A 12,632-nucleotide genomic window follows, 5' to 3' on the forward strand; every position below is an offset into this window, starting at 1 on the left:
GCAGCCCAAGGGGAGACGGGAGAGTGCCCCAGGTAGATGTGGGCAGGGTGCAGGGACAGACCAGGCAGAGCAGCGGGAAGTCAGTAAACGTTTTAGGTATGGGGGAGGGCCTGCAAGGGGGCAAGACATGACCAGATTAGCATAGCAAAATGGCTGCTGTGTTGTGTAGAGAGTGAACGAGAGCAAGATCCCACAGACCAGACCAGTCAGGAGGCTACTGCAGTAGTCCAAGCACAAGATGATGGGGCTTAGACTAGGAGGTGGCCATGCAGCAGAGAGAAGCAGATGGATCCAAGAGGTAAAGCTGATGGATTTGAAGCAAACCATACTCCTCAGTATCTTACCCCCCACTGAAAACCATCTTACCTCTGGAAAACAAGAAGATACAGACGGCTTCCAGCAACAGGAAAGAGGGCATGTTGCTCTAACTGCAGAGTCAGGAGGAAAAAAGCATCAGTTAATTCTGTCAGCTCTCTAAGTCAACCACCAGATGACAAGTACTCAGTCTTCCCTGGGACACAAACATGACCCTGGAGGTCCCTCCTCACCACAATAGCTCCCACAACCTGAAGGTGGCACAGATTCCCAAACAGCCAGAAGTGGGGGGAAAAAAAAAAAGACTTTATTCCAACTACTTTGATTTTTAAAAATTCATTGTGGAAAATTTTATTTTATACAACATAAAAAAAGCACTTTTAACCACTTTCAAGTATACAATTCACTGGTCTAACCATCCGACTTGGATTTTTACTGACAAGCTAACATCTTCCCCACAATACTATCCCTCTCCAAATTCACCCCAGCTCTTCCACCGACTCTTGTCCAGAGTTAAGAGTCCTGGGCTCTCCCTTGGCCCCATCAGCCCCGTAACCTTGGGTGGTCACTGCCCCCCGCCCCCCCCCCCCCAGGTCTCCATATTTTCATGACGGAGTTAAAATATGACAGACTGAAGGTTTAATTTGCAATGTCCTCATTTTCTGAAAACTTCTAGCAAGGACACCAAACCTTTCCTTAGCTAAGAAGACGGGAGCCCAAGAAAGCCCATGTTCTCTAAATCATTTATGAACGGTAATATGGCTCAGGAAGAAGTTAAAGTATTTTCTTATATGCTTTTTTTCTTCTATCTGGTTGTACCATCGTCTTTTTGGTGTGCCTCTCCGTGCTACTTGGAGGCCTGCGCCTCTCCATGCCGTGCAGCCCCAGCCCTCCATATGGTAAATGGGAGCTCAATTGCTTGAGCCACAGCTGCTTCCCTCTTACACATTTTTGATTGCCTAATAAGGCTTCTAGCATAGATAAAATTCAAGACCATGGGGCCTAGGTTTGTTTTTTATTCCCAATCAAGTTTTGCTTTTTAAAAGATTTCTCTCCCCCACCCCCATACCCCCTGTTGTCTGCTCTCTGCGTCCATTTGCTGTGTGTTCTTTTGTGTCTGCTTGTATTCTCATTAGGCGGCTCCTAGAACCAATCCTGGGACCTTCCAGAGAGGGAGAGAGGTGATTACTCTCTTGTGCCACCTCAGCTCCATTTTGCTGCTACTTCTTATTTTCTATCCTCTGTGTCTCTTGTTGTCATCTTGCCGCGCCAGCTCTCCATGTCGGCCGGCACTCCTGTGCAGGGCAGCTTTCCCACACAGCACAGCGTTCCCCTGTGGGCCAGCATGCCACGTGGGCCAGCTTGCCCTCACCAGGAAGCAATTGGGCATTGAACCCTGGACCTTCTATATGGTAGATGGGAGCCCAATTGGTTGAGCCACATCCATTTCCCCCCCATCAAGTTTTTTTCTTTTTTTAAATTTTATTCATTTTTTAAAAATATTACATTCAAAAAATATGAGGTCCCATTCAACCCCACCACCCCCACCCCACCAGTCCCCCCCCAGCAACACTCACTCCCATCATCATGACACATCCATTGCATTTGGTAAGTACATCTCTGGGCATCGCTGCACCCCATGGTCAATGGTTAACATCATAGCCCATACTCTCCCACGGTCCATCCAGTGGGCCCTGGGAGGATTTACAATGTCCGGTAATTGTCCCTGAAGCACCACCCAGGACAACTCCAAGTCCCGAAAATGCCTCCACATCTCATCTCTTCTTCTCATTCCCCATACCCATCAGCCACCATGGCCACTTTTCCCACACCAATGCCACATTTTCTCTGTGGACCTTGGATTGGTTGTGTCCATTGCACCTCTATGTCAAGAGGAGGCTTAGATTCTACATGGATACTGGATGCAATCCTCCTGCTTTCAGTTGTAGGCACTCTAGGCTCCATGGTGTGGTGGTTGACATTCTTCAACTCCATGTTAGCTGAGTGGGGTAAGACCAATAAATCAGAGTGTAGGAGTTGAAGTCTGTTGAGGCTCAGGGCCTGGCTATCATATTGTCAGTCCAGAGATTCAAATCCCCTAGATATATCTTAAACCCCAGCACCAACTACAATTCCAGTAAAGTAGCATGAAAGCCTTGTGAAAAGAGATCCCATCTGTGTCCAACTCTATCACGCAGAAACACCAGCTCCAAAGAAGGGCCAACTGACATAGCAGTGAACCCCATCTGCCATGACCATAGAACCTATGGGTCTTTTTAGCCCTCAGCAGAACCAATACCTGGGGTTGTATCTACTTTATCTGTCTCTGAGACTCTGCTCAGGTGTGCATAAGGGCAATCCTTCTCACATCCTCCAGACTCTTTTTTAGAGACTCATAGCCATATAAACTCATCTGTCCTTTCCATTTCCCCCTTAATTTAGGTCAAACAGCATTTTTAACTCCTGTTATTATATGTAGACAGGGATATTCTGCCAGTCTGCGTTGAACCTTTAATTCAAGGTCATTTTCTAGTTACATCACCATTTGGTACTTGGTAGTGATCCCTCGGTGCCAGGGAGGCTCATCCCCAGGTGTCATGTCCCACACTGGGGGGAAGGCATTGCATTTACATGCTGAGTTTGGCTTCGAGACTGGCCACATTTGAGTAACATGAAGGCTGTCAGGAGGAAACTCCTAGGCACAGTGCTGCTCTAGGTCTTGTTCTTATTTCAGGCATATAGGCTCACAAGCATAGTCACTAGTATCAGGGGCTCACTGTTGGACCCTCATTCCTTCCTGGTCCTTACCGTTGCACCTGGGGGACTGCCGCTGCTCCCCTAGGGACCACGACAGAGCACCCCCGGCCAGGAACCCAGTACCCCCCCAGCTGTAGTTTTTAATTGTTGCCACTATGAGTATATCCAAACATTACCATGCACCCTGGACATATGCCCTGTATAGCTATTGCTCCCTGTCAACCATATATCACCTGTCAATAACATCCTATACCAGTATTCCTCCACTGCCATTGTTGAATCACTCCGTGATCCAAAACTTCCTGAAAAGTGAAGCCCAACATAATGTCAGGATCCTTTACTAGTAAAATGGAATATAGCGATGAGTTTAAAGGTTAGATATAGAATACGTATTGATTTGGAAAAATTCTACATCCTATCCTTTCCTTTTCTTTTTTCCTAATTATTGAGCTTCTCTTCACAAGAGTCCTAGATCACAGTAATTCATATATACAATATACAGTACTCCCACACATCTACTATAAAACCTTTTCCCTTCCACAGCAATATTCTTATAACTTATTCATATCATATTTACTTAAACTGATGTACAGACTCTGAGACAATAGCTTTCAAACAAGGTGACATCTGTGCTTACATTGTGGTCCATACTCTAGGATATACAGTTTTCTAAATTTTTAGTTTTCCTATGTTTTACATTATGGTTTACATTATTAGTCTGTCATCCCCTATATGTTTATGGTGTAATATTACATGTTTTATATCAATCCTTGTGTACTCTCGCGAAACTCCTCTCTTACCCCACATTTACCTTGGTTCCATCCATTCAACATCCATTTTCCCCTCCCCTTGGGGCCCACAGTGACAGCCAACCTCCATTTCCCGAGGAGCCACGTCCAGAGACACTTGCAACAGTGTTCAGGGTCTGACTTACTCAACTGCCCTAATGCCCTGGGAGCCACCCTTTCTCTCGAGAGATACAGTTCCCTCTATTTGAGGGCATTAGTCCTCCCCAGGACTCCCCCACTCTCACTACTTGGGTCTCTACCCAATGGTACAACCCACTCTGGCAAAATGAGCATTCAGACATTCCCCAGGAGTCTGTCCCGCATCAGGCCATCTCCTCTGAGCATCCTAAACAGGTAACCCTCCTAATTATATTTTGATACGATTTTCTCAGCATTTTACTCTCAACCAACACCTGACACTCTCCTATGTTCGTATGTTGCCCCTCCCTCCCCCCAATTTTTGGGCACTATTACCCATCCACCCATCCCCAGCCCCCCTCAAACCCGCAAAACCCCACCCAAAGGCAACCCCTTGCCCCCATTTTATGTCTTCTTTGTGCTCATACTTACCGCCAGCTCATCATAGATTCCACCCCTGCAGACATCGGCTCACATCCTTCCTCCACCCCCTGATTTCCTGTAAGCCTATCTTCCAGTCTCTAGCTCTCTGAGGCAGCTTACTTATTTCATATCATTGAGGTCATGTAGTATTTGTCCTTCAATGCCTGGGTTGCTTCACTCAACATAAGGTTCTCAAGATTCATCCATGTTATCACGTGTGTTTGTAGTGTATTTGTTCTTACAGCTGAGTAGTATTCCATTGTATGTCTATACCACATTTTATTGATCCACTCATCTGTTGATTTGCCCCCATCAAGTTTTAAGGGAGGTTTTCAAGGCAGAAAGCAGGGATAATTTGAATAAGAAGCTAGAGACTGTAACTGATTCTATAAGTGTACATACCTGAGGTTTACTTGTAACTTTAGCTGTGAGGCCCAGGAAAAGCATCGTCATTTCAATCATAAAGATATGCTTGGTGCACAATTCAGGAATTCAGGGAGTTTTATGTTTAAGTAAGTGGACATGTAGTATGAGACAGAAAGGGCTCATACAGAATGAAAATTGAGACTTTCTTCCCTAATATAACTCAGTAGGGAAAAATCTAAAAATATCTTAATAGTAGGTTCTAGAAATACTATTTTTCACCCTTGGGAATCCAATACATTAAAAATCACTCAACAGTTGTCCTGCAATAAACTTATCCATTAAGAAAAGACTTGGGAAGATCAAGGCTATTCTACCCGTAGCATTTACTAAATTCTCCCTCCACTAAACAAACAACACCGACACTCAGGAGCTAATTCCAAAGAGAAAACTCAGGGCAGACGTATGGAAAGGAAAATGCTTCAGGATTCCAGGAGAATCTCAAGTTCCAGAGACCAGGGCGGAAAGAGACGGTGGTCAGCAGACACATGTGGCATCACCAAGGCAGACCCCGCAGGGAGTGCACCTGGCCTGATGTGCCCAAACAACAATTCCTCTTACATCTTAGATAAACGACCGCCTCCTCCATCTGAGAACAAGATGCCAAGGCAGGTGCACCAAGTTTTCATTCCTGTATCTCGGAGCTATAGGCCTCCCCTGCCCCACTGGGGGACAATGTCCCAGGGGACACTGTTGGCAGAAGTTTCCTGATGATCTTTGGCAGCTAAAGTGGCTGTAACCCGACCTGCACTAAAGGTAGATTCCTGCCCTTGTCTGATACCCTCCACTGCCCCTGCCTGGGCATAAAAGCACACCTCCAGCTGGGGCATGAAACAGAACTCCAACTCCCAATTCAGAAGGCAGCAGGCTGGGACCAATGGCTCATTTAGAAAATCTACCCTGAGAATCAGAGTTATCCAGGAAATGTAGAGACTTCTGATTTGCAGAAAAGTTGAAACTGACCCAAATCATGTTCATAAAGGTGCTGCTGCCAGACCTAAGGTGGAATTGCAGGAAATATGAGTAAATGGCAAGAGAAAAGATTTCATGGGAAGCTTGGGCCTTCATTCCTGTCCTCAGAGAGTAGGAGCCAGGAAGTGAGAGGGTCTCAGTCTGATGTGAATGTAAAGAGGACAATCAGAATTAATGAGCTGGAAGTGCCTGGGAGATGAAGGAGGTCACCGAGCCTTGGAAGGGAAGGGACCTGGCAGTCACAGAGCCCAGGTCTCGGGGCCTCATCCAGTGCACTTTCCCCTCCCCATGCTGCTTCTCAGGCTGCGGTCAGCTCTGGGACCCTGAGCCAGCCTCTCAGACCTTCACCCACACTTAGGTGACACACCCGCAAATGGCCACAGGACTGGCAGGTAATGGTTTCAGGTAATGGTGTGGCCCACGCAGGGCCACACCTGTCTCCGTGGTGGCAGAAGCGTCTCAACCTTGAATTTCTCATCGTGATGCTCTCTCGCTCCAGCTGTGTGTCCCCAGGAGAGGCCACGGTTCTTCAACTACAAAATGTCCCGAAGGTGTCCTCAGGCTTTAAAAATCCCACTTCCATTAGCCTCCTCCCCTGCCCCTCTATAGACCCAGGATGATCAGACCTCACTCCACAGTATAACTCTTTGGATTTCAAAACATTCCAGAAACAAACTAAATCAAACATCCTGATCAGCAGAGAGTCTTTGTTCAGGGTCTTCACATTTGAGATGAGTAAGAGGCTCAGGTGATGAGAGTGAAAATCAGATATGCAGTATGGCAAGAGCGAGGAGGCCAGGGGCTCCCCGGGCAGCAAAAGGGAGCAAAGTGGAAGGGGAGGACACCAGCCCTCGGAAGGGCCGACATGCTCTTGCTAGCTTCCAAGCCCGGCACATGCCAGCGAGACTGGCTCACGATTTTTCCTTTCCCCAAGGACATGTTTTCTTTTCTCTCTACACAACAGACACACGACAAGCCTCTACCTGTGACCTGGGAGGCAGGCAGGGGCGAGGCAGTGGAGACAGGCACTTCAGGGCAGAGGGAAGACATCTCAATGTTGTCAGGTTCACGATGATTTCTGGGGCGATGGCTTCTGCACTCTGGCAGGAGCAGGAGATTGAGGATCCCCCTGTTAATTATGCATAAAGCCAGGATTCTAGCCGCCACCGCCCCCAGCTGCTGTGAGGACAAAGGGGAGGAAGGGCAGAAGGGTCCCTGCCTTGTAATGGTGCCCAGTTAACACTGAGACAGTCCTAAGTAACTTCACCTGCTTGGCCATTTGAAGGTCTTTCTGGTCTCCCAAGCCTCTGCTCCTTAAAACAAACTTTATGGCAGTGATTTGCAAATAAATTCAGGGAAGTCAATGCCTCCGCTCTGGCGGTCAGGTCAGAGCACGTGGGCTCTGTGACCTCAGCAGCACCTTCTCCCCCTCCCCACCAACACAACCCCTGTGCCACACTACCACTCTGACACTGCCCACTGTCTCTGCCCCGTGAGGAGTCTGTAAAGTCGCTGGAGCCTGGGGAGCTGCATCCTGGTCTCGGCTGGAGCTGCAGCAACCTGTCTGTGCTTGGTCCGTGGTCAATGAGACACCTGCTTGCAGAGTAACCAAAGCAGCACAGCACCGACCTGCAGCCGGGCTGGAGCGGTCCAGCCAATCGCTCTCTTTGCTCACCGCACTCAATGCATTCCTTTCCGTACCGAGATAACTAACACGATGCAAGCTGGTGGGCACAGCATTCTTTACCAACTCTTCCCACCCAATCATCTGGAATGTCCAGCTTATTATCCCCTCCTCACACATCAAAACTTCCTTACATTACTCATTCAAAATACCTCCTAGGTCTAGAAAACCTCTTTTTCAAAAGATAAATTCCACAGTGAAAACCAACAGCAGCTGCTGTCTGGTGAGCATCTCCTGTGCCTGGCACTGGCCTCCACATCTAGGGGTCTTCTCTCTCCTGATCCTCACAGCCGGCCAGTGAGGGAGTATTGGCCCCATTTTACAGATGATAGCACTGAGGCAAAGAGAAGTTAAATGTTTTGCCCCACGTTTCACAGCTATTTATGTGGGTCAGCCTCCGTTCTGGCCTCCTCTGTTCAAGGTGTCCTGATTCTGGGGAAAGCTGTGGCACTTCCACATAATGATTAACAAGGGAACGATATGGGGCTGGGGTGGGAGTGGTGGGATGGGAGACCACACGCTCGGACGGAGGGTCCAGGCTCCAGAAAAAGGCTCTTTGCTCTGGGCGGTAACAGTTGAACAGATGCTTAATGAAAAACCTGCCACCCTGAATCCTGCCCTTCGGCAGTTTTGCACCCAGTTAACATGTGCCCACAACTCCCATACTCGGCCACACAACTGGGGTCACCAGGGCCGGCTGTGTTCTTGCACACAGCTGTAGGAAATAATCTGTCACCCACGGAGGCAGAAGCAGACCACTGGGCCGCAGCTACACCTGGTCCAGCCTTTTCCATTACAAAACACCTTGCTCACCGTGGTTCCATTCAGTTCCACCACTCGTGCTAATTCCATGCATTATTCCTGGCAAATGGATTGAGCCCCTCCCCCCCCTTCCCTCGATTGTTGGGTGAGGTTTGCTGCAGGAGAACATAAAAACATTCCATTCTGCACTATCCAGGGAACACATTTCCCACAACACAGGAAGAAACGAGAGCCAAAACAAGGCAACTTTTGAAAAAGAAGGGCTAGGCCGGCCATGGCCGAAGGCAGTTTTGCAGGACAATACCTGCCTTCTCCTCTGTGATCAAAAATGAAACGAGTGCAGGGTTACAGAGGAAACCACTTCCACCTCTTCCCAAAATGCACTTCTAAACACAAATATTAGATTAGCCTGTGGCAGCTGCCTGTGAACCAGTGGGACGGAAATCTGAGCCCCACCTAAGGAAAGTCAATACCTGAACAGGACGGCTTTCAAAGCAGAGGGAGAAGTCTCCCCAGCAAGTCCTCGCTGTCTTTCCCCATAACAATCCTTTCTTGTACGCTGTAGAACACTTGGGACAGGCCCCGAGAGTCGGCCAAGGCGGATGACACATTTCTAGTTTGCTATGTCAGGGACAGCGTCTGAAAGACTGCTCAGGGGAAATGATGCTCACCCTATCAGAATCTATGACGTTTCAGAACCCAACAGTGTGCCAACCAGGAATCAGCACCAACAGCCAAAAGATGTGCCGCTTTGGAGTCCCAGACAGCGCGGGGGAGAAAGGTGGGCAGACAGGCATAGGGCACGCACCCTCATGCTTGCCGTACCTAAAAGACATTTTCAGCCAGAAGAGAGATGTTTGCTTTGAAGATGTATTAAAACCCTGTCAAGGGAAGCGGACTTGGCCCAATGGATATGGCATCCGCCTACCACATGGGAGGTCTGCGGTTCAAACCCAGGGCCTCCTGACCCATGTGGAGCTGGCCCATGCGCAGTACTGATGCGTGCAAGGAGTGCCCTACCACGCAAGGGTGTCCCCACATAGGGGAGCCCCACGTGCAAGGAGTGCGCCCTGTAAGGAGAGCCGCCCAGCGCGAAAGAAAGTGCAGCCTGCCCAGGAATGGTGCCACACACGGAGAGCTGACACACAAGATGACGCAACAAAAAGAAACACAGATTCCCAATGCCACTGATAAGGATAGAAGTGGTCACAAAGGAACACCCAGCAAATGGACACAGAGAGCAGACAACTGGGATGGGGTGGGGGGGGAATAGATAAATTAATTAAAAAAAAAACAACAACCCTGTCAAGCTGTGCAGGACCCCAACCCATGGTGGGACTCTGGGAAGCACGGAGGACTGGTCCTAGCCTAGTCCTTCATCCAACCCGCTGGGGCCCCTGCAGGCAACACCCTCCCCGCCTCAGTTCATGCATCTCTCAAATGGGGAGAATCTCATTTTAACAAACTCACCACTGTTACAATGGGTAGTGACTGAAAGTCTTTGCTAAATTGTAATCTACTTCCTAAATGTATTAAAAGAGTATCATTACATTTGTCATCTTAATTTCATTTAACAACAACTCATAACGTTATCGTTTCCATTTTCATAGATGAGGAAACAGACTTGGAGAAGTTGAAGCCACGATCACAGAGAGAGCGAACAGTTAAGTCTGGAGTCAAGCCCAGGGCGGCTTAGCTTTCCCAGATGGCTCTGCAGGACCAAAAGGGAGTGGAAAGAGCACCAATCGGAGGTCAGGAGAGCTGAGATCTCTTGAGTAAACTCCTCAACTTCCATCTCAGTGTCCTCCCTAAAATGGACACGACACCACCCATCCTAGTTACCTGAAAATGTGGTTGCCAGGATCACAGGAGACCACAGCACAAAAGCCGTCTGGGCAAGGACAAAGTTCCCTAATCCGAGGGCAGGGAAATCCAGTTCAAGGGAAAGGGACTCAGTATAGGAAAGGAAGTGGGGGCAGAGGGGACAAATCACATTCAGGGAAACACAGCAGGTAATTTTGTGGATGGAAGAGGAAGCAGTCTGGAGCTGTTTAGAAGACAAAAGGTTAAATAAATTTTAAAAAAAGGACAGGACTTCACATATACGCAGCTATTCCAGGGAGCTGGCGGGGGAGGCTTCAGAGACAGGAGCAGTGTACGACAGACCTCATGCAGAGTCCCCAAGGGTCTTCCGATGGCCTTGTAGATGACAGCAGGGATTTGTTCTATTTTAAAATATCCTTATTGGATAAAATGGAAAACGTGCCATCTGTGACATGCCTCTCGATTTTTTTTTTTTTTTACTGCTCTTAAGTACAAAAGTTTAAGGACTATTGATCTAAAACACTTCAGTTGTTGCTGCTCCTTCAATGACATAGTTGTATAACATGCAATAAAAGATATTAAGCATCTGCCCTTCCAGGCTACCAGGAAAATGTTCTGTCACTGGAAGATGCACACACTCTTGGGGCGTTAACAAAAGGCTTTTGCGTTTCCACCAGTAGGTTCTCTCCAATGCCACCAAGGCCAACTACCCGTGCAGCTTATGAAGCTCATTTAAAAGCCAGGAGTCCGGTGCTTGCTAGGCCCTGGCGCTCTGCCTCGGGCAGACTCCATGCTTTCTGGGTCTCAGTTTCTTAATCTGTAAAAACAGGGGCCTCTGACTCCTATTCATTCCAGGGGGCTCAAGCGTACTACAAGCTCTGGATGGTAAAACAGAAACCTGATTTAAAGAAAGTGAAGTCCATGGCTTCTAGTCAAGCAGACGGGGGAAAGGAGGGAAAGAATCTCCCCACCCCCATTTTTGCCTGGGGAGCCACTCTGGCAAACTCTTATACTATCAAGAGATGGTGCTGAATTTCTATAGAAAAAAAGATGATTAGAGCTATATCCTACGTGCAGAACCAGCTACCCACAGGAAGAGAATGGTGTCAGGCCACTGAAAGTCAGCGACATTTACAAATTCACTCCCCTGGCTTTTGCCATCACCAGCTGTACCTCTTGTTTCTGACATTTTTCTCAAAAAAAAAAAAAGCACATTTCATAATATAATGTCACACCATTTTTAGTTACCTTTTCCATTAAAGATGCTCATAAGTTGAAAACAGTTCAGGCTCTAATTATTCAGATCAGTGCTGTGACCGCTGAAAGGTCCCTCTAGGTGGGAGAGCCACTGAGCCCACGATGAGAGGGCAGCTGGGTGAGGGTGCCCAGAATCTTTCAAACGGATGCCTCTGGCAAGCTTCGAAGGGACAATTCTGAGACACACCCAGTCACTGTACCAGCAGGTGGCCGAGGACAGAAGTTCCCAGGAAGCAGGGCGGCCCGGGATGAGGGTGCGAGTGAGAGGAGGGTGCCAGCATGTGAAACCACCAGGGGGATAGTCCCTGGACTTCCTAACGCCCACAGGCAAGTCTCTCAGGGCCCCGGGCCGCTCTCGGACTCTGCTTGCGCAGACTTGGCGGGCACTCGGCACCTGGGAAAAGCGCGCGGGAGTCACCGTAACGCCGGCATTTGGCCTGTAAAAGGCAGGAGGGCCCCGCCACTGTGCCAACAGCTCGGATTTAATAAGTGTCTCCTCCACCCTTAGCCACGAAGCTCCTGCCTCCTTACCTGCGGCGCGCGCCCCTCGGCTCGGCGCACCCTTGCACGGGACCCAAGAGAAGGGGTCGCTCGCGAGTCCTACTCACGCCCCTTTCCAAGACCCCCGGTTCGCCCCGGTGGGCCGCGGAGAGCCCCCGAGGGAGGCGGGCGCCAGGTGCTCTCTTCCCCCAGACGCCGAGGTCTCGGAAGGCGCGCGGCCTCCCTGGCGGCGCGCGGGAGAGGCGCAGACAATGCCGAACAAAGCCCGCCTCGGCCACCGAGCCCGCGCTGGGTTCCGCAGTCTCCGCACTCCGAGGGGGGTGACGCGGAGAAAGTGGGCTCCTTTTAGAGGACCGCGACTAACTAACCAGCCGGCCTTCCCAGGGCCGCTGGCGGGAACCCCGGCGCCGCGCTTCTGCCCCGCTTCTGCCCCGCGCAGAGGCAGCGTGCGGCTGCAACTCCCGCGGCGGCGCCCGCTCGCCTCCGGGCGGCGCGGCGCGGGGAGCTGCGCCCCGGGAGCCGGGGCGCCCAGGCGGCTCTGCTCGCGAGGTCCCGGCTCTGCTCGGGCCAGGGGGCGCTGCAGGCCTGCTGGAGGGGCGCCCGGGGTTTGGGAGCCACGAGGGACACCTGAGTTTCTCGCCGAGGGGCTTTTAGAGAGCGCGCCTGGCGTCGGAGGAGCGCTCCACGCGGAGGTGCGCCGCGCGCTTCTGGGACCCGCGCCGACACCGCTCCTCGCGTGTTTTTAGCGAGGCGTTGGCCAGGATCCTCAAATAAACCAGGGTACTGCC

General features: G+C 50.0%; 1 protein-coding gene across 3 annotated transcripts in view; it reads right to left on the bottom strand.

The window, feature by feature from the left end:
- The window catches only part of VWA2 (von Willebrand factor A domain containing 2), a 54,841-nt gene extending 42,433 nt beyond the window's left edge, over positions 1-12,408 (bottom strand). The window contains exons 1-2 of one of the 3 annotated variants that reach the window (XM_004459887.5): positions 11,875-12,408; positions 367-428 (exon numbers count right to left, since the gene is read on the bottom strand). In XM_004459887.5, the coding sequence (XP_004459944.2) occupies positions 367-418 (52 nt within the window). In that variant the 5' untranslated portion in view covers positions 419-428; positions 11,875-12,408. Of the gene's footprint in view, positions 1-366; positions 429-11,334; positions 11,426-11,874 lie in introns of those variants that run through there. The other 2 variants (XM_012525689.4, XM_004459886.4) reach the window with 2 other exon arrangements.
- Between the last annotated feature and the right edge of the window lie 224 nt (positions 12,409-12,632).

Source organism: Dasypus novemcinctus, chromosome 6, assembly GCF_030445035.2.
Source record: "Dasypus novemcinctus isolate mDasNov1 chromosome 6, mDasNov1.1.hap2, whole genome shotgun sequence".
Lineage (NCBI taxonomy): Eukaryota > Metazoa > Chordata > Mammalia > Cingulata > Dasypodidae > Dasypus > Dasypus novemcinctus.